Genomic DNA, 18361 nt, shown 5'->3' on the forward strand with positions numbered 1-18361 from the left:
CACATTTGAATGCAATCGTTTTGACATTTGCTGATCATCAGCTGAGTAGGTAGAGCAAAACTTGTTCCAGGTGAGTGAGTTCTTGAGCGATTCAGTGAACCATATCCGTCTGTGTCTGCTGTCTGTGGTGGTGGGGCACTTGGGCATCACGCGGTTTGCCTCTCCAGAAGCATGCCTGTGACAGGCACCCTATAGGCTGTGGTCCTGCCTGAGCCTGCAGACTGGGGTGAGCCTTTGAACGACAGAAAATACCTACCTAACACAGGAAGTGCGTTACATCTGTCTAACGCAGGGCCCTCTTCACAAGAAAATGGAGAAAGTAATTTTTCCATGTGGCTGTACAATTTTCTCTGTAAATAAAACATTTCAAGGGGCAAATTTTTGCCCTAAACTAGCTCACAGCTTTTTGCAGGGCATAACCCAAGAGAGGGTTGGATGGATGGATGGACCATGCATCTGCCCTAACTGATTTACATGTTGTCAGCTGGTGGTAAATGGGCAGTTTGGGTGTTCCTCTTCCCCTCAGGCTCCACCTGTCACTGTAGAGCAAATAAAATCCTGTGAGATCTCAGACAAAAAGCTGTGTTACATTGTGGGTGAGGACTGGGAGACTTAAGTATCTGCCTACAATCTGTTCCCCTTAGCTGCCATTTGTGTGTGCAGGCTTTGCAGTCAAGTATATCATTATGTATTTTCAGAACGGAGAAGCATCCTTGTTTGAGGTGAACATCCGCTATATTGGAGGACTGTTGGCTGCATACTACTTAACTGGAGAAGAGGTTTGTTTCAGCAGCTCTGCATGTCTCACACAGTCACCAATAATGAACTGAAAGGGTTCTCCAGCAGCTTTTCTCTGAGCATCAGATAATCCCTCCATAATAACAGGCTAAACCTATCGCTTTTATGAATATCGAAATGCCACTAATGTTCTTTTAATTAAGTCTCGCATAATTACCTTGCTCACACCGTGCATGGCTCATTTGCAAAGATTGTTTCTCCTGTGGGCAATTCTAGCAAGACATGTTTTCGGTTGGACACATTGCTCCCCAGTGAAATGCCATTTGCAGTGATCTTTGTCTCTGTACTTGTTCCTTTGTATTCTAAACATAGGCAATATTTCATCAAACATCATTCCAGATTCTGCCTCGGACTAAGGAGGGCAACTGATTAGTGGCAAGTGCTCCAAACTCTAGCTGGGCAGACTCTCTGTAGCAGTAGTTTCTAAGATAAAGTGCCCTGAGGTACAGGGAAGGAGGGTGGCAAACTGCCAGGGCAGGCAGTTTGCCTGTAGCCTGCCAATTCATATGACAAAGTGACACATCTCCACAAAATGTCACCTTGCCCAGTAGGTGTGGGCTAGGCGTCACAGCCCCTCCTGTAGTGTGGTGGAGCAGCCATTTGGTGGATGCTCCCATCCCCCAGGAGTCCTGGCTAAAGCAGGAGGCTCTTGCTTCCACTTTCTTTCTTTCTCTCCAGCCTGGCAGAGGCCAGGGCTTAATGCCATAATCTGTTTTGTAATGTGACTGGACTGGAATTTTACAGCTGGCTGTAGAGAGATGAAGAGATTATTCCATTGCCTTGGAAGTCTTAGGCGAGCAGAAACTCTGATTCAAGGGGGAGTTTTGTGAGTGAAGGAACTGGAAGACTGGCTCTTAAATGACAGCTTAGCTCTCATGCCGTACACTGACCGTGGCTGGGTGCTGTCCACCATAATAGGATGGGATGGCTCATCACTGCATAGTGGCACCATTGATCCGTGGAGACACAGGAGCAGCTCTGTTACTTTAGTTGCATTTTAAATGACTTCCAGGAATGACTTCTCTCTGTGATTTCCCTCCAGGGAAAACTCTCAAAGACTCAGTGCCCCTACTCAGGGCCTGTCTCAGTCGCAACTTCAACAGGCTTCAGATCAACAGAGCAAAAAGAAACCATATTAAACCATAAAACTCAGCAGTGACCTCTTGAAGTGCAGTCAGCAGTGATGCTCAGCAGCCATGCTCAGCAGCCAGGGCAGTGCCTCTCATATACCCAGTCAGTGTCACCAGGCTGAAAGGCAAAAATCAAGTCCCTGTCTCTTGCTTTCCCTTCTGAACCAAACCCCTACATCCTTGTGAGCTTATCAAAGGTCTGCAAGCCCACAGGAGAGCTCAGGTTTCCTCGGTGCTGTATTTTTAGAGCAATAAACTCCTGCTTTCTGAGAACTACTATGACAACCTGGGCTGGTATAGGGGGGCTAGAGGTAAAAGGCTTGTGCTTTATCTCTTAAGTCACTTACAGGCTTCCCTTGGTCAGGACTAATCTCTGGAGCAAAGATTAGTGCTTATATCAGTTTGTCCCAAAATAATTGTGTATGGTGGCTTTGTGCTGCAAGCACCATAAGCTATAATTTGATTTGAAATCCCAAAACTCGGGCATTAAAAATGGAAAAGGAGCATCTTAGCCATGAATCCTTCGTGGAAAAGAGTTGCAAGAAAAAGATTGTTTGTTGGAAATCATGTTTTTTGCAACAGGAGATGACACAACCTAGACAAACCCATGTTGTAAATCTAACAGTGCTTCACCCTAGAAAGATTTCCTTTGGGTTTAATTCAGTCATTTCTCCTCCTTATGTCCTCTGCCACCCTGGGAAAAGGGAAGAGTTTGTCCCCAAAGAGTACTCTGCAGCTCTGGCTGCTCTCCTCCAGGCTGAGGGTTTGGCCAGGGCACTTGGGACTGGTTTAGCATAGATTTTTAGAGGACATTCGAATAGATACTGAAGTTCAGCATGACTTTTGGTTCAGACCTATCGTTTGGTGGAACTAGGGCAGCAGCATACCTGAAACAGTAGATTCTTATAGTGCAGCACTTCTGCTTTTTTATAATGGTGTGTTTGAAAATGGGATTTGAAAGAATCCAGTGTGACTAGTATTCACAAGCAGCCCATCAAATATTTATCTTCTCTTCTTCTTTTAACAGGTGTTCAAGAGTAAAGCTCTGGAACTTGGAGAGAAACTTTTGCCAGCTTTTAACACCCCCACTGGTATCCCACGCGGCGTCATAAATCTGGGCAGGCAAGACACACGTCCTTACAAGCATGTCATTTTATTACTGAATGTTTGTAAAAGACCAGGACTCAAGCAGGAACAGCAGCAGTTCCTCAGAGGTGCCCCCCTCTAGTGCAGATTCTTCGAGGTCATTTGTTTTGCCAACTCAAAACCAAGAGGTCCCTTGGCAGAGATCGCAGGTGACTCAAGTTAAACCCAGCTGTGTTGTATTAATTTTGGGCTGTACACAGTTTCTTCCTCTACCTCTTGGCAGGGCTCCCTGCTGCAATAGCATTTTCCTCACTCTCATTTTCTTTGAAAGGTTATTTGTAGTCTGCACGTAGCATGTGGTGCTCTCTGTATTTTTGCAGTGTGCCCGACTAGATGCATGTGAATTTAGCCAGGCTTCATGTTTGGGAAAATTGGGAAAGGAACTGGATGGCACTGGCTGTCAACAGTTTTGCTGCTAGAAAGGGGGGAGTATACAGATCCTGTAGTTTTCTCCCTGCTGGCAGCACTCAGCCAGGTGTGTATCCTTCACTTAGAGCCACAACATTTCATGCCAGGTAGGTGGTGTTCTTACGCTGGAGGGGAGCTTTGAGGCAGCTGGGTTAATTAGCTTGCTGACGGTCTCTCTGCAAACAGAGGCAAACCTAGAGGCTGGACTCCCAGTCTCTGATTCTCGCTAGTAGACAGTGGTCTCTGCCAATAAGGGCTCGTTGGCTCGTTTTGATGCCTACGAACAAATCCCCCAGGGTTAAAGCTGCATGCTGGCTGAAACAGAGACAGCAGGACATGTGGATTAACAAAAGCCTTTCATCCTCACCTCTTGCAAAACTCAGAGCGGCAGCCATGAAAATCATTATTCATCTCCTAGCCCAAATCTCCGGTCTGGCTCGCGTCTCTGCGAAGCGCAAGACTTCGGAATGTTTGGCTCACACTGGTCCATTGCTCAAATATCACTGTCACCCCCCCAGTTGTCTTATCTGCATGTGATCCCAGCAAAAATTTCAGCCACTACCACAACTTTAATTGTCTCTTTTTACAGAAGAGACATTCTGCTTCCTCTGTGGCTGATAAAGACTCGGCATAGACTAACCTTTCACAGAAATGCCAAACCCTCCCCTGCCCTTTGTGAAGACAATTGAAGCAGACTGTGTCTGCCTAGACATTCCCAAAATGTTTTGCTGATGACCTTGACTAAGAGCAAAGAAAATCAAAATAACACTGAGCCCACAATCCAGAACCCATATTACTGGCTTGAGCTCTGGCTTCAGGGCCATGAAACTGCCGTGAGGGCTCAGAGTATCAATTGATTTAGGAGCAAGGATGAAGCGAGCTAAATCTGTAGTCTGACTACTGCAGAAACATGATGAACAGCCAAAGGCTGTAAACCCAAAGGGGAAGGGAGTTATTCAGTGTGAGATAGCATGTGGAAGTGGAAGCAGAGACGAGTGAGGTGATGCTGTGAGAGCACGCTGGCCCAAATGTCAGGGCCAAACCAAAGCCCAGAGAGTTTGCAAGAAGGAATTCTCCCTTCAGTTCTACTTTTGCAAGGATGTGCTAATTCCAGAGAGACCCCATCATCTCAAAAGGGGGAGAGTTTTGCAGCATGTGTACGCTTTTGGTGGTAGTAGCTTGCGGGGGTGGGTTAAGAATGACATTCAGATATTTGAAACAAACAAAAGCTGCCATTAATTCAATTCTGCACATACATTTTTGAGGACCCAAATACAAAGACACCCCACCTCCCCGCCCCAGCTCTTCCCTTAGCCAGCTGGCTTTATCTCTTCCTATCACCTCACACCACCTTTTCCTCTTGTGTCCCGTCTCTGCTGATGTGCTTCCCTGTGGCCTTCTGTTTTCACACAGGCACTGTATCATATCTCACACAGGCTTGTTTTCCATCCTGCTGGTCCAACTGCCACGTTGCCTGCCAGGTCCTAGAGTACATTGTCTTCTCAAGCTGCTGCTCCGTCCTCTCTGCCTGCGTGTTGCACTGTGATTTCTCTCCCGATGCCTCCTGTTCCATGTCCCTGGCCCCTGCTTTCCTTCATGTCTTCCCTAAACCCCCTGCACCTCCAGATTTTTCCTCATCATCCTCTCGTGGTCTCTTTTGAATTGGCACAGTTTTGCTGCTTTGGATCTCCGTGAGGGAAGGAGATGATACAGCCATTTTCAGTCCATGCTTGCACTGGACAGTGTTTAAGGAAGACCCACTTACTTACCTGGGAGATAAGAGCTCTCTCAGCATTTTCTTTTGTCTTGAAGGCCAAAGTCCTTTATGCAGTAGTTTCCTTTAAGATGTTATAAAATAGGGCAGCTGTGAAGACCCAGTTTGTCCAGTCTGTAATGCTGAAAAAATGTTTTCCTGCAGGGGGCCATGGTCATTTCAGGCTGCTCTTTAACCCAGGCACACATTGCAGCCGTACTCTGTTTCCTCCAGACCACCTCTCCCTGAGTTTTACTGTGATTTGTAACCCAGGCCTTGGGTTGCCGGCAGCACGGTCCTTGCAGGCATTGCCTGGCTGCATGTTTGGGATGGAAGTTCCTAGGGGAGGGTTGTGTTGGCAGCTGTGACCCCACATAGCCGCTGTCACAACAAACCCAGCCCCATTTGGCTGCTTCCAAGCACTTCTCATTTGAACTAGCTCAGAAGGCAGTTTCTGTTTGTGAGATCGTATTTGTTATGACGTCCCTTCAGTGCAGTAAATAAAGAAAAAGTAATTGGCTCTTTGTAGATATGAGAACACCGTGGGATTGTTCAGCACACCCATCCCAGGGCCAGCTGCTGCCTGGTTCAGCACATCATCCAACACGATATTAATACCGACATTAACCTGATCAGACTGGAAGACCTTTCTGCCTGCACAGGGAGATTTCTGCCATAAACACTCAATGTTATTGGGGTACCTGCTTTAGCTGCACACTGTGTTTTCAAAGGAAAAGCTGGTGATAGAGCCTCCTGACAGTTTGCAGGGAAGGCTGACATTTGGCAGTGACTGAGCAATTTGAAACAGCGTGAACATATTGCTTATCTAATGGCTCTTTTTGTCTGGAGGCGAAACAAACAGCTCTGGACCTGAAATGGTTTTCCGTATATCATATGGAGGGGAAACTTCCCCCACACCACCACCCTCAGAAAGATCATTAGTTTTAGCCTCCTGTAAACAACAGAAACCCTTTTCTTCTGACAGCCAAGCTTTCAGGCGCCATCTAGTGTTATCCCCGCCCCCCATCACTGGAAACCTGTTACCTCATCAGTATCAACTGCAAACAGCGCTTGCAGAGAGATGTAAAAATCAAAGCCACGTCACTTCTGAGAAGGCTCAGCCAAGCTTCCGTGGGCCAGCACCTGCAAAGGCTGTTTTGGGACTGAGGCTTAAGGTTGTAGGACATTTTTATGTCAGTGTAGATTTCAGAGAGGCACGGAGCTGTAATCTGTAGCAGTGGGATACAAGAAGGAAGTGGTTGAATGTAAAAGCAAATCCGAGGGTGAGGCTGTTAGGGCTTGGAAGAGCCTCTGCCCTGCCACGTCCTTTGGGTAGTTTTCTTTCAGATTTAAAGGAGAATTGATGCCCTCCTCATCCCTAGAATTGGCTCCTAGCTTTTCTCCAGGGATGATTTCTTTCCATCCGTGCCCTTTGCATGGATTTGGCAGGGTGAAGGGAGACAAACAGAAACTGAGAAGGGATCCCAGTGCGTCAACAGCAGGGGTGGAGGCACTTTGTGTAACTGGCTTTTTCAGACAGCGTTTGCCACCTTCTGTAGTTCTATGCTGGCCCTCCTGTTCTCACAAGGCACATGAGATGAGCACCAGAGGGGTGCTTTCAGAGTTAGATTTGTCCTGTGCAGATGTTAAGGTTCCTCCCCCCTTATTTTCTTTTCTTTCTTTCATTACAGTCAGGTTTGCCCAATGGCATCTTTCCCCTAGCGCTGATGTTGCTTGTATCCCCTTGCAAGCAAGCATACGCTGGGAATGTCAGTGTCAAGTATATATAAAGAACGTGAGATTTTGTAGAAACAAGGTGCTTTGGGACAGTCTGGATTCTGCATGAAATACTTGTTGGACTTGTGGGGTATTCGAGATGTGAGAGTTCAGCCCAGGCTACTTACAGACACGCTTTATCACAAAGTGTCGTGAGTAAGGCAGGTTGTCAGTGTTCTTCCAAAGTTTGCCTTAAGGTGATCTGGTCAGGAGGGATTCCTCTCCCACAAAAACTGCAGTTTCCCAGCATGTGCAACCTGTGTGTTTGCCCAATCCTAAACAATCCTTTGTAAAACTTGCTCCATCCCACTAGAACTGCTCCTGTGAGAATCCTAAAAATCTAAGTATGTCCTTTACACGGCCCCTGTTGAGACCTGGTGTGCACTGCATGCACATAGCAAAGGCAGGATCTGCACTGGGGCGGTGGGGGGACCTCAGGCTTTGGCTGTGTTTTCCTGCCAGTGAAGGCTCCCTTTTCTTTCCTTACAGTGGCATGAGTTGGAGTTGGGGTTGGGCATCTGCCGGAAGCAGCATCTTAGCAGAATTTGGTACCTTGCACTTAGAATTCCTGCACCTCTCAGAGCTCTCTGGCAACCCGGTGTTTGCAGAAAAGGCAAGTACTTCCCAACTTGGTCTTTAGTGAATTGGTCTCTTTCTGCTCCTGGGGTCAGTGCTGGAGCAGAGCCGCACTTTGGTCTGCCTGCAGCAGACAACATGGTAGCACAGCGTTCCTTCTCCCCAATACCAGTACAACTCACCAGAGGAGAAACCAAACCCTCCAGAGTGGGACATGGGTTCAGATGCAGGCTGAAGAGGTCTCCAGGCCTTGGAGCAGCCCATGCACCAGCTCAGTGATAAGGCCACAGTGAGCTCCTGTTGGAGATCCCGTCACACCCGTGGCCCTTGGAAGGCAGCTACCCCAATATTTTATTTGGTCATTGAAATTTGCTGTAGCGCCTTCACCTGCCTCTTCGTCACTTGCAGCCACTGGGGAGATGGGGATGTTTTTCCCAATGTCTCAGCCATGTGAAGTTGTAGCAAAAACTTCCTTAGACAAGGGCACAGCCAAAAATAAACCATCTGTTGGATGCAGACTGCAAAGATAATTGTTAGTTCTGATATCCTAATAGTAGTGCCTTGTACTTGCAGACGTTTTTACTCTAAACAGGCATTAAATGCTATGCTCCAGCCAGCAGGATTTCTGCTGAGGTTTCTTGTGTAGGAAAGGCCTGACAGTTGACATATTGGATTCCTTTTGTGTAACTTGTAACTGAACATCTATTAATATTATACATTACATTGAGGGTTTTTTTCCACAAGTGATCTTGTAGTGGATGTGAGAGCAACTTAATAAATATGCTGCTGAATGCCAGCAAGTCATTAGCTTTTGCTGCACGTCCCTGAGGAAACAGCTTTGAGGGAGACAAATTTTCCAGTTAGAATCCAAACTGCCCCCATGAGCCCAAAGGAAATGGGGCCTGTCCAGAGTCCCACAGTGGGGTAAAAACAGGCAGTGGTTCTGGGATTGCCAATAAAAAGCACAGCGTATTTCCACTGCAGGTCTGACAGTTGTGAAATAAGAAGAGAATCTGCAGAAGAGACGGGAAGAGAAGCAGCTAGGAGAGCAAAACAGAGAACAGAATGGAGTGTATGGAAAGCAGTAAGGGTAGTGTGAGCAAGAGGAATGTCACAGAGGGGTGAGCAGGAGAGAAAAGCAGAGGGTGAAGGGAAACTAGAAACCCAGGGAACTCTGTAGGGAAGGTAAAGACAGGCTGGTGATTTGAAATAAAGGAGATAAGCTAAAGATTCCTGAGGACAGCGATGACAAATTGGGCAAGGCGGGGAGCTGAGAAAAGACCAGTCAAGGGAACAGAGGTGTGGAAATAAAATACATGGGAAGGAAATGAAGGGGGCGGGAGGAAGAGAGATGAGCACTGAAAATACTGGAGCAAGAATATGCACCATTAAAATCTAGAACTGCATCCATATTCCAGGTTCAAACTGTAGCCTTTTGATCCAGGATCAAGCCTCTTTCCCAGTAACGTGTTTTCCTCTTTGCCTCCTAAGCCTGTAGTCGGGTAAGGGCAGAACCTTTCTAATGGACTCTCCTGAGCTGAGCGTGCCTGGTGCGTGCCGCAGAAAATGTATTGCATTCATCCGAACACCCTGAGAGAGAAAAAAATGTAGGATGATGTGGGCTCAAACAGCCCATCCTGTGGGAAATTACTTCAGAGGAACAGATCAACTCATTAACTTGCAGCTTGGGACTTGTGTGATTTTAGCAAGAATAAAGTCCATCTGTGTCTTTTATTCAAACATGTCATTAATATGCCATGCTACTAAACTTCAGTAAATATTATGCAGCCTGACAACTTACTTAGAAGGACCGACTTAAGTCTGTAGCCAGCTTTTGGCGTACAAATTGTCTAATTTTATCAAAGGTTTAGAGTGTATTAGCTGCTCTGTAGGTCATAATAGAATATTTATGCTGCGTACCATTTAAGTTTGTCCCTTATGGGAAAGGCCTGTTGGATGTAATGGGGGTGAAACCAAGGGAGGCTTTAGAGAATAAGTACAGCTGGTGTGGCATGTTAAAGGAGCTGTCTGTTGTTGAAATTAAAGGCCCCAATTCGTCATATTAAGTGACTGCATAGTGAATTTAAGTACTATGTAAGTCACTCACCCCTGCCACTCCTTTCCCTTTGGATCATGGAAAAAATCACCCTCTGCATCTCACACATTTCCACCCAGATCCCAAATCCTCAGGATTGCTTCTGGACCACTGTTAGCAAACTGCTTCCACCGCTTGCTGAACTGGGGCCTTGCAGGATTTTTAGAATAATTTTTAAAATCCCACAGAGCTAGATAAAGATTATGCTGAGGAGTCCAGCAGAAAAGTTTCTCCGTAACTGCCCTCTCACCGGAGAGCCGTGTCATTGGGTTCTGCTTGCATGATGATTCACAGCGTTACAGGCTGCTGTGCTTGTTCAGCCAGGGAGCAGCACTGATGAATTCAGAATTCTCGGTGACAGTGCAAAACCGTCGGCTTTTTTAGCAGAGAAGTAACACAGTTCTTGTCTCTCATCTCTCCTAGGTGATGAACATCCGCAAAGTCCTGAACAGAATTGAGAAGCCACAGGGCCTTTATCCCAACTTTCTCAGCCCGGTGACAGGGAACTGGGTGCAGCGTAGGTATCACTCTGTGTTCAGAGTCCTGCCTGGAGCATTTCAGTCTTTCCATTATTCTTTAGGAAGCAATAGCAACTGTCAGAGCAGCAAGCCAAGGAAATGTCTTGTCAGGCAGCCTGTTATACATGTGATTAGATAATGCAACCCAATTTGTAAGATGCAATATAGTAATTGTACACTTATTCCATCACCCTTGTTTCCAGCTGAGCGTCTCACCTCCAGAGAGAATTAGGGCCTCTCTGGCACAGGGGAGGATAATGGTACATGGTTCATCACACAGATATTAGAAATCAGCACATCTCTTTAAGACCTCATCCTGCAGTCATCACATAGCCCACAGACCTCCTTGGGAGTTGGACATGAAGGCTGTGAGCAGAAGCGCTATGAGATTTACTTCCTGAGTGTGCTGCAGCAAGTAAGGAACCACCTGGACAGGCAGAGGGCTTACAGAGTCTCAGATCCTAGGTCTAGGATCTAGGGATGCGTTCTCTTGTGTGCACTCGTGTACCTGTCACCGTGGTGCCTCTGCATAGTGCAATTTTATGCAAGTAGGGTGAGACAAGTACATATTCTTTTCTCTTGTTGGGAGCCCAGTACTGGCCAGCACTGAAGACATGGGCATTAAATAGATACTGCTCTGATGCGAAAGAGGAGCAATAACTAGGAAAGGGCTTGAAAAGAGCAAGGAAATATTAGAAATGGTTTATCCAGGGAAGATTATTTACTTTCCTGCTTTACACATGCAGCCCTTCCTTACCCAGAGAAGAGACTGTACCCCTCTCTTTGTGCCACCAAAGGGCAGAAGCTTGCCCTCTGGTAGGAGTGTGAGAGGTTACTTCTGCTGCTGTGCCCCAGGTCTCTGACCTCAACTTTCCGCTCTGTTAAGGATTTGCTTGTTTCGGCAAGGGAGAGTTGCTGGATTTCATGTTTCTCTGTCAAAGGAAAGAAGAGTCTCTTTTTGCAGAAGCTGGTTTTAACCTGACAGTGGATTACATTTATATTGTTTAAGCAGTTTTCTTTGAGTCATTGGAGTACAGCTTCCAGTTCTGGGCCCCCCAGTTCAAGAAACCAGGGAGCTACTGGAGAGAGTCCAGCTGGAGAGACCAGCTACAAAGATGCTCAGGGGACTGGAGCATCTCCCTTATGAGGAAAGGCTGAGAGACCTGGGTCTGTTCAGCCTGGAGAAGAGAAGGCTGAGGGGGGATCTTATCAGTGCTTATAAATATCTGAAGGGTGGGCGTCAGGTTTTCAGTGGTGCCCAACGACAGGCCAAGGGGTGATGGGCACAAGTTGGAACATGGGAAGTTCCACCTGAAAAGTTCTTCCCTGTGCGGGTGCCAGAGCAGGGGCACAGGCTGCCCAGAGAGGCTGTGGGGTCCCTTCCCTGGAGACATTCACCCCCCGCCTGGATGCTGTCCTGTGCCCCCTGCTCTGGGTGTGCCTGCTCCAGCAGGGGGTGGGACGGGGTGATCTCCAGAGGGCCCTTCCAACCCCATGATTCTGTGATTGCATTACCTGGTGCCCCCACGTCTCGTTGCACTGTTTGCTCTGCTAGATCACCCCAGACCTTTCTAACTACTGTATTAATAGCACTGACTGTAACGGAGAGGCAGTTGCATGGCTGCCATCATCTGAGACAGTGAGAGAGCACTAGGTGTGAGTAATCCCTGACCTTTGACTGCCACATCAACACCTCTAAAGGTGACTGACAGGGCTTGGCTTGAAAGGTGTCCCAACAAAGCATCTTTGATGGTTGCAGTTGTCCCATTAAACCAGAGGTGTCCTTTGGTGCCATGAGGAAAAAAGATAGTCTTCTGTGTTTGTCCCGTTAATTGATCTTCAAAGTTATCCAATCCCTCTGTGAGCAGTTCAGCTTCCCTTCCACATTCGTCTCTGCAGAGCCGATGCAATATGTTCCACTTGGAAAGCTCATCTCCCATCCCCTACCGCACCCCTGAGATGCCATTTTCTTTAGGTTATTCCCAACTGGCAGCCACACTGCACATTTTCCCAAACACAAGCATTAATTCTGCCTATTCATTGGTGCTGAGAGGAGGAGAAGTGCCTGTCTGTTGCCATAACCAATCGTTATAGAATCTTTGGAAAACTGAAGAGCTGTGCTCTTAATTCAGATGGTTAAAATGCTCGGCTTCGTGCTCAGTATTCATCTCTTCTGCCACTACTTTAATTCTATTTATGCCTGCAAATTTTACTTCATTGTACTGACCTGCTCCCACCCCTTGCTGACATATAGAGGAGCCTGTTGCTGGTTCTTGGAGCTTATTAAATGTAGCCTCTGATTACTTGTTCTGGGATAGGCTGATTTATGCAAAAGGACTAGAGATAACATCTCTCCTAGACTTTCATATCATGAGGGCGACTCATGGCACAGGCTATTTGTGACAGTTGTTCATAATGTGACCTTGTGATCTGAGTCCGTATTCCAGTGAGGGGAAAAGGCTGATCAGCCTCTTCTGCATCTCCAGTGCTGCTGGTGAGAAATAGATTAGGACCAAAATAGGGAGGCAGCTGCAGCCTGCCACAGAGATGTTCCCTGTAGGTGCCAGGCTCTCATTTTCTGTCTTGTCATTAAGCTCTTTGCGGGAAGCTGTTTTTCTTGGAATTGCTGTGATTTTCTTAAAAGGTGTATCTTTGACCTGGCTGAATGAGCAGATCTTCTAAATGAAGAGGCAGTGCTGTACCTCTTCTGAGTGCAGTTGTTACCTTTAGAAAATTAAAGCACGGTCCCCTGCTGAAATAAGAGATTTGTTTATGCAAAGTGCCTAGGAGGCAAATGCTGGCAAAGCTGATGCCATATGGAAAGCAATTATGTACCAGAGCTCCTGCTTTGGTGATTTTATGAATGACACACTTAGGATCACAGAGCTTCTCTTTAAAGACAGGCTGTGCAGCCAGTGTTTGCTAATAGTCTGTCCTCTTTTTTTTTCCCCCGAATTCATGTGTCTAATCTCATTGTTTTGCTATGGATTATTCCGTGGATCATTGGACACACTGTATCAGGGATATTTGCTCTTCAGGTCAGGAAAATGCATGGCTGTTGATCTCTTCTGTTGGTAGGATTTAGCATTTAGAATAAGCCTCAGGACTTTCTACAGTGAAAGGGAAAATAAAAATCTGAACAGCTAAGTCCGAAAACCCTGCTTAGGTTTGAAATGGGGACACATGCAGATGCAGAGGTGGACACTTAATTAACAGGGATGGTTCAGTCCATGGTGGGTAATTTGTCTTGCTGTTCTAAAAAGGGGAGTACTTTGCTGCTTGAAAGAATGAATGCTGCTTTTCCCCCTGTGGTATAGTTTAAACATATAAATCCATCCAGCAGTTCCCCCCAGGCAGAAGCCTGCAGCTGTCATGCCCATTTCGCAGTGCAATTTTTTAGCATCCTCCTCTCCACTAAGGTCATAGCATTGCGTACTGCGAACAGATAGCCTTGAAAATCCGATTTCTGCAGAAGAAAATATTCAGTGTGCATCCTTGTACCTGACGTTATCATTTTAATATGCCAGCAACCCCAGCCTTCCCCAAGACACAGAGTCCCACTGTGAGCCAGGAATACAAATGGCACGATCGAGAGGTCCCTACAGCAGCCCCTTGCTGGCAGCTCTGTGTGATCCAACGTGGATTCTCCCTTTCCTGAGGCAGGGAGGCAGCACCCAGTGGCTTCATATAGGCAGAGATCTATCAATACCTGCCATTGCTTTTGGTTTATGAGGCTGGGATTTATGATGATTGCTTCATAAACAGGAAGCATCTTCAAGTTGCAGTATAAATAACTGTTGCAAAATAAGATGTCTGAATAGTTTTGGTAAAGGATACTAATGCTTTGTAAAGTGACAGAACATTTTTCTTCTGATTGCACTTTCCACCTTTCTTCCTTTTTGAAAAAGAAATGCTGCAAGCTCTCCCCAGGAAACTGGAAAGAGGAAGGAGAGAACAAGGGCATTAAATAGGACATGGTTGTTTGCTCTTTGTGAAGCAACTGCTCATTGTATATCATGAACCTGAAATTCTTTTCTGGCTTTCCCACTACAGACCATGTCTCCATTGGGGGGCTTGGGGACAGCTTTTATGAATATCTCATCAAATCTTGGCTGATGTCAGACAAGAAAGACTCTGAGGCTAAAAAGATGTATGACGATGCACTAGAGGTAAGGAGCAGTTGCTGCTCTGTATTTTTTGTGCGGGACATTGTTCATCAGAATGTTTCAGGCAAAAATGTCTTAGATCTTTGGGTTTCCTTGGTCCTCACGCTGTCCACTAAGCGTCCTGAAATCCTGATTTTTGTCCCTTTAGGCAATAGAAAAGCATTTGGTCAAAAAGTCTGCTGGAGGATTGACCTACATTGCTGAATGGAGGGGTGGCATCCTGGATCACAAAATGGGCCACTTGGCTTGCTTCTCTGGGGGCATGATAGCACTTGGAGCTGACCACGCTGGAGAAGAGAGGAAGCAACATTACGTGGACCTTGCTGCAGAAATAACAAACACATGTCACGAGTCTTATGCACGCTCAGGTAAACTAGAAAATGTTAGTAAGGGACAGCTTACAGCCTTAGGAGACTCCGCTGAGTGGCAGAGGTTTGCAGTGGGGTTTTTTGTGCTTCAGCAGCATCTGTATTCCTGTGTATGCTTTTCACATGTCTTTTCTGGGGTATCTAGATGAGAAAGCGCTATGTTTTACATAGCAGACAGCTGGAGCAGAGGGACAGGCAGATGTGAGCTCCTGTGGCAGAGTTGGGAAATGAACCCAGAGCTGAATCCTGCCTCCCAGTCGCAGAGCTAGCCTTCTCCCAACAAGGCTATAGTTTGAGTCTGTCCTTTCACATCACTTTGCAGACAAGCAGGGGAGATTAACAGATTAATTGCAGGGTGTCCCACTATATGTAGCAGAGCAGCTGAGAAGCCCAGCAGGAGAGTCTTGGAGACCTGCAGCTGCTGGTAGGAACCAAAAAAATGAAGTTACTGAGCCTCTCCTGGCCATCTAAGCAGAGGCTGGCTAAGTCTTTCTATTTCACAAGTCCAGTAAAATTAGTTTCACCACCCGGTGTGCTTATCAGTGCTTTGGAGAGCAGTGGCTGGTGATGAATGAGGGACAGGGTTAGTTCTCTGCCTGCAGGGCTTTCAGCAAGATGAGCTTGCTTTGGACACCACTCCTTTCTTTGTAGGCATCTCTGTAGCTCTTCTGAGACTGCAGGCAGCGAAGCAGCAGTCTGCTTTCCAGGACCTCGTCAAGCACAGGTCTGTCTGAACTACTGGTCCCAAAGATTGTTTCACGCCTTCACCACATCAGCAAGCTCATGTTGGCAGCTGTGTCCAGCATGTTTGCCCAATAAACTTCAAGCTAACATGAAATGATGTTTGCAAATAACTCCTTTTTTCCCCTTAGCACTTACAGAACTGAAATAATAACCGAACTAATAACCCTCTGGTTGTGAGCGCCTGGAGCCAATTTTCACCTTCAGCAATATCCATCAGCACAGAGAGGACAGTAGCAAGCTTGCCCACACAGGTTATGGTGCTGTCATTTCAACAAGCTCATTGTTTTGCAGAGAGTGTCTGTGCATGTCACCCTGGCTCCCACCAGATGGTCCAACTACCGAACACTGTTGGGTCCCCACGCAGACAGACGGGCCCGGGGAAGGTGTGCAAAATAGTTGGAGAAATAAAATGACTCCCTGAAATACAGGGAGTGGCAGACACATGGGTACAGCAAGAGAAACCTTGTGGCATGATCATAAGCAACCTCTGTGCTCAGTTTCCCTGTTTTTTGAACAGGGAGAGGGTTGGTGTTGAAAGTAGGGATGTGAGTGCTGGCTAGTGCTTGCAAGAGATTAAGATTCTCATGTAAGGGACAGTCAAAAAGACCAAGGTACTCTTACTAATGTTTTATTCATAAAATACCAGTGAAATTGATTAAGCCTTCCCCTGATGTCTTCTTTTCAAAGAGGCTGCTAGTGGACCAGGAAGAAAGGCAGAAGAAGTGATTGCAGGTGCCAGGTACCACTTCCTACAGCCTCCCTGCCGCAGTGCAGGCAAAATGGCTCAGCCTGGTGGACTGATAATTGTGAAAGAAACCCCCTGCCTGGGAGCGGTGTATCAATATCTCTGCAATGGCAGGGTCGGCTGCATGGCTAGACTTTCCTTGGAATGTGTTTTCTCTTTGAGACTTTAGGATAGGATCTGCCTCTCTTTTCTTTCTCATCTGGGTTCTGAGTTTGTCTTCAGTGACGAACTCTGCTTTCAGGGTCAGGGGCAGCACAATTCCTAAAATACCAGCCCAGCAAAAGTGCTAGGACATGGTGGGAATTTGTACCTGCCCTCTCCACGCTCAAATCTGGTCCAAGTCTGTGTTTTGTCAGTTGTATCCACCCTCAGAAACACTTTATCCTCTCCTGGGTAGTACCCAGACATACCATAGAACGAGCAGCGCCTGGAGGGGCAGTGAGTACAGCTCATGCACTCTGTGGAGTTGCCCCTGTTTTGACATTAGCTGTGAGGTTGGTCTGACACACAGGCCTGAACTGATCTGCTCATCTGACCTCACGCAAGCCATAGTTAAATGTTGGCAGCCTGAGCAGCGTAAAAGCACCTGGATGGTCTGTTTTCTCCTCAAACTGATCGTTGCACGTCTGTGATTTTGTCTAGATACCAAACTCGGCCCCGAAGCCTTTCGTTTTGATGCTGGAACTGAAGCCATGGCAACCAGACTCAGCGAGCGCTACTACATCCTACGCCCAGAAGTGGTAGAAAGCTACATGTACATGTGGCGGCTGACACACAATCCCAAGTACAGGCAGTGGGGCTGGGAGGTTGTGAAGGTACAGTTGGAAAACTCTTACAGGCTGCTGGATTCTTACAAAAATCTTTCTTTCAGTCAATAAAAAGAGCAGAAATTATTTAAATTGTGTTACATACTAAGACAAATTAGCCATAGGGCAGAAATACATAGAATAGTTCAATTTAGTGTGGTGTCTCTGATCATTGTGAATGTTTTCTTCTCCCTTTTGGGCTTCGCTAAAATCCGTCAGTCAATCAAAACAGTGGAGGTTTATGAAGAGGAGTGCTGCAGACAGTGAAACCTGCTATTAATGTAACAGCCCTTTGCAAAAAGGAGTCAACCTTCTATTTGAAGTATCTGGACTGCTCAGAACTACTGGTTCATAGTTGGCCAGGGAAAATCAGCAAACCTGCCTTTGCCCTTTGTCTTGTCTTCTTCCCACAAAGACCTCCCAGCCAGAAATTCACTCACTTCATCTAGCTCATGCAATAGGCCGTTGGCTGCTGCCCTGCATCGTAGCAGGGGCTGCGTTTCAGTAGCAGAGCCGTCATTTGTCTACTGCCCTGGAAAAGAGGCTCTGCAAACAGCCAGACTTGCCACTTGAGATCTGTTTTTGCTATGTGTGTAACACCAGGTTCAATCAATCAACAAACTTAGGCGGTTTACGTTTCTCTTGCTATTTCATTAGAACTAGCTTCATTCCCAGAGTCTGTAGTAATCACCCCACTCTTCAGTGAGAGACAGAGGCTACTATAAACCTGGAATTTGATTTGTAAACCTGACTTGTAATGCAACTGATGATGATTAATGAGTTTATCCATGCTATTGTGTGTTACTGAGATTTCTTTTCCTTTCTCAGGCCCTGGAAAAACATTGTAGAGTCGAAGCTGGTTTTTCTGGCATCCGAGATGTTTACACCACAACCCCAACCCATGACAACATGCAACAGAGTTTTTTCCTCGCAGAGACTCTGAAGTAAGTCTAGTTATCGCAGAGGCCTTTCAGAGTAGCATAAATCCTGCAGCATCAACACTCTTGTCTGCTTAATAAGGCTCTAATAATAAGGGGGGGAAGTCTTATCCTCTGTGGGGAAAACTGGGCAAGGCTATGGGTACTGCAAAGCTTTGGTAGTTTCCTCCTGTAGAACCACTGCTGTCGTTGGCACTCTCGGGGATACTGCTCATGTGCTGGATTTAAAGGACTCTTCGTCTGATTTAGAGCTGCTCTGAGTGGGAGGTTCTGACAGCTGAGCTCCCTTGGATTTAGCTCTGATGGTTTAAGAGACAGCTGTCTCCTCTGCCAGCTTAATGTCCTGCACACAGATGAAGCATGACTATGGCCTGAATTTGCTGCCACTTGGTGC

At 46.6% G+C, this 18361-nt stretch overlaps 1 protein-coding gene across 2 annotated transcripts in view; it reads left to right on the top strand.

Annotated features, from left to right (window-relative positions):
* MAN1C1 (mannosidase alpha class 1C member 1) overlaps positions 1-18361 on the top strand; it is a 69660-nt gene that overhangs the window by 47566 nt on the left and 3733 nt on the right. The window contains exons 5-12 of one of the 2 annotated variants that reach the window (XM_064471436.1): positions 699-779; positions 2956-3050; positions 7501-7624; positions 10106-10199; positions 14254-14369; positions 14515-14734; positions 16866-17038; positions 17858-17973. In XM_064471436.1, the coding sequence (XP_064327506.1) occupies positions 699-779; positions 2956-3050; positions 7501-7624; positions 10106-10199; positions 14254-14369; positions 14515-14734; positions 16866-17038; positions 17858-17973 (1019 nt within the window). Of the gene's footprint in view, positions 1-698; positions 780-2955; positions 3051-7500; positions 7625-10105; positions 10200-14253; positions 14370-14514; positions 14735-15385; positions 16838-16865; positions 17039-17857; positions 17974-18361 lie in introns of those variants that run through there. The other variant, XM_064471437.1, reaches the window with a different exon arrangement.

Source organism: Phalacrocorax carbo, chromosome 22 (genome assembly GCF_963921805.1).
Source record: "Phalacrocorax carbo chromosome 22, bPhaCar2.1, whole genome shotgun sequence".
Classification (NCBI taxonomy): Eukaryota; Metazoa; Chordata; class Aves; order Suliformes; family Phalacrocoracidae; genus Phalacrocorax; species Phalacrocorax carbo.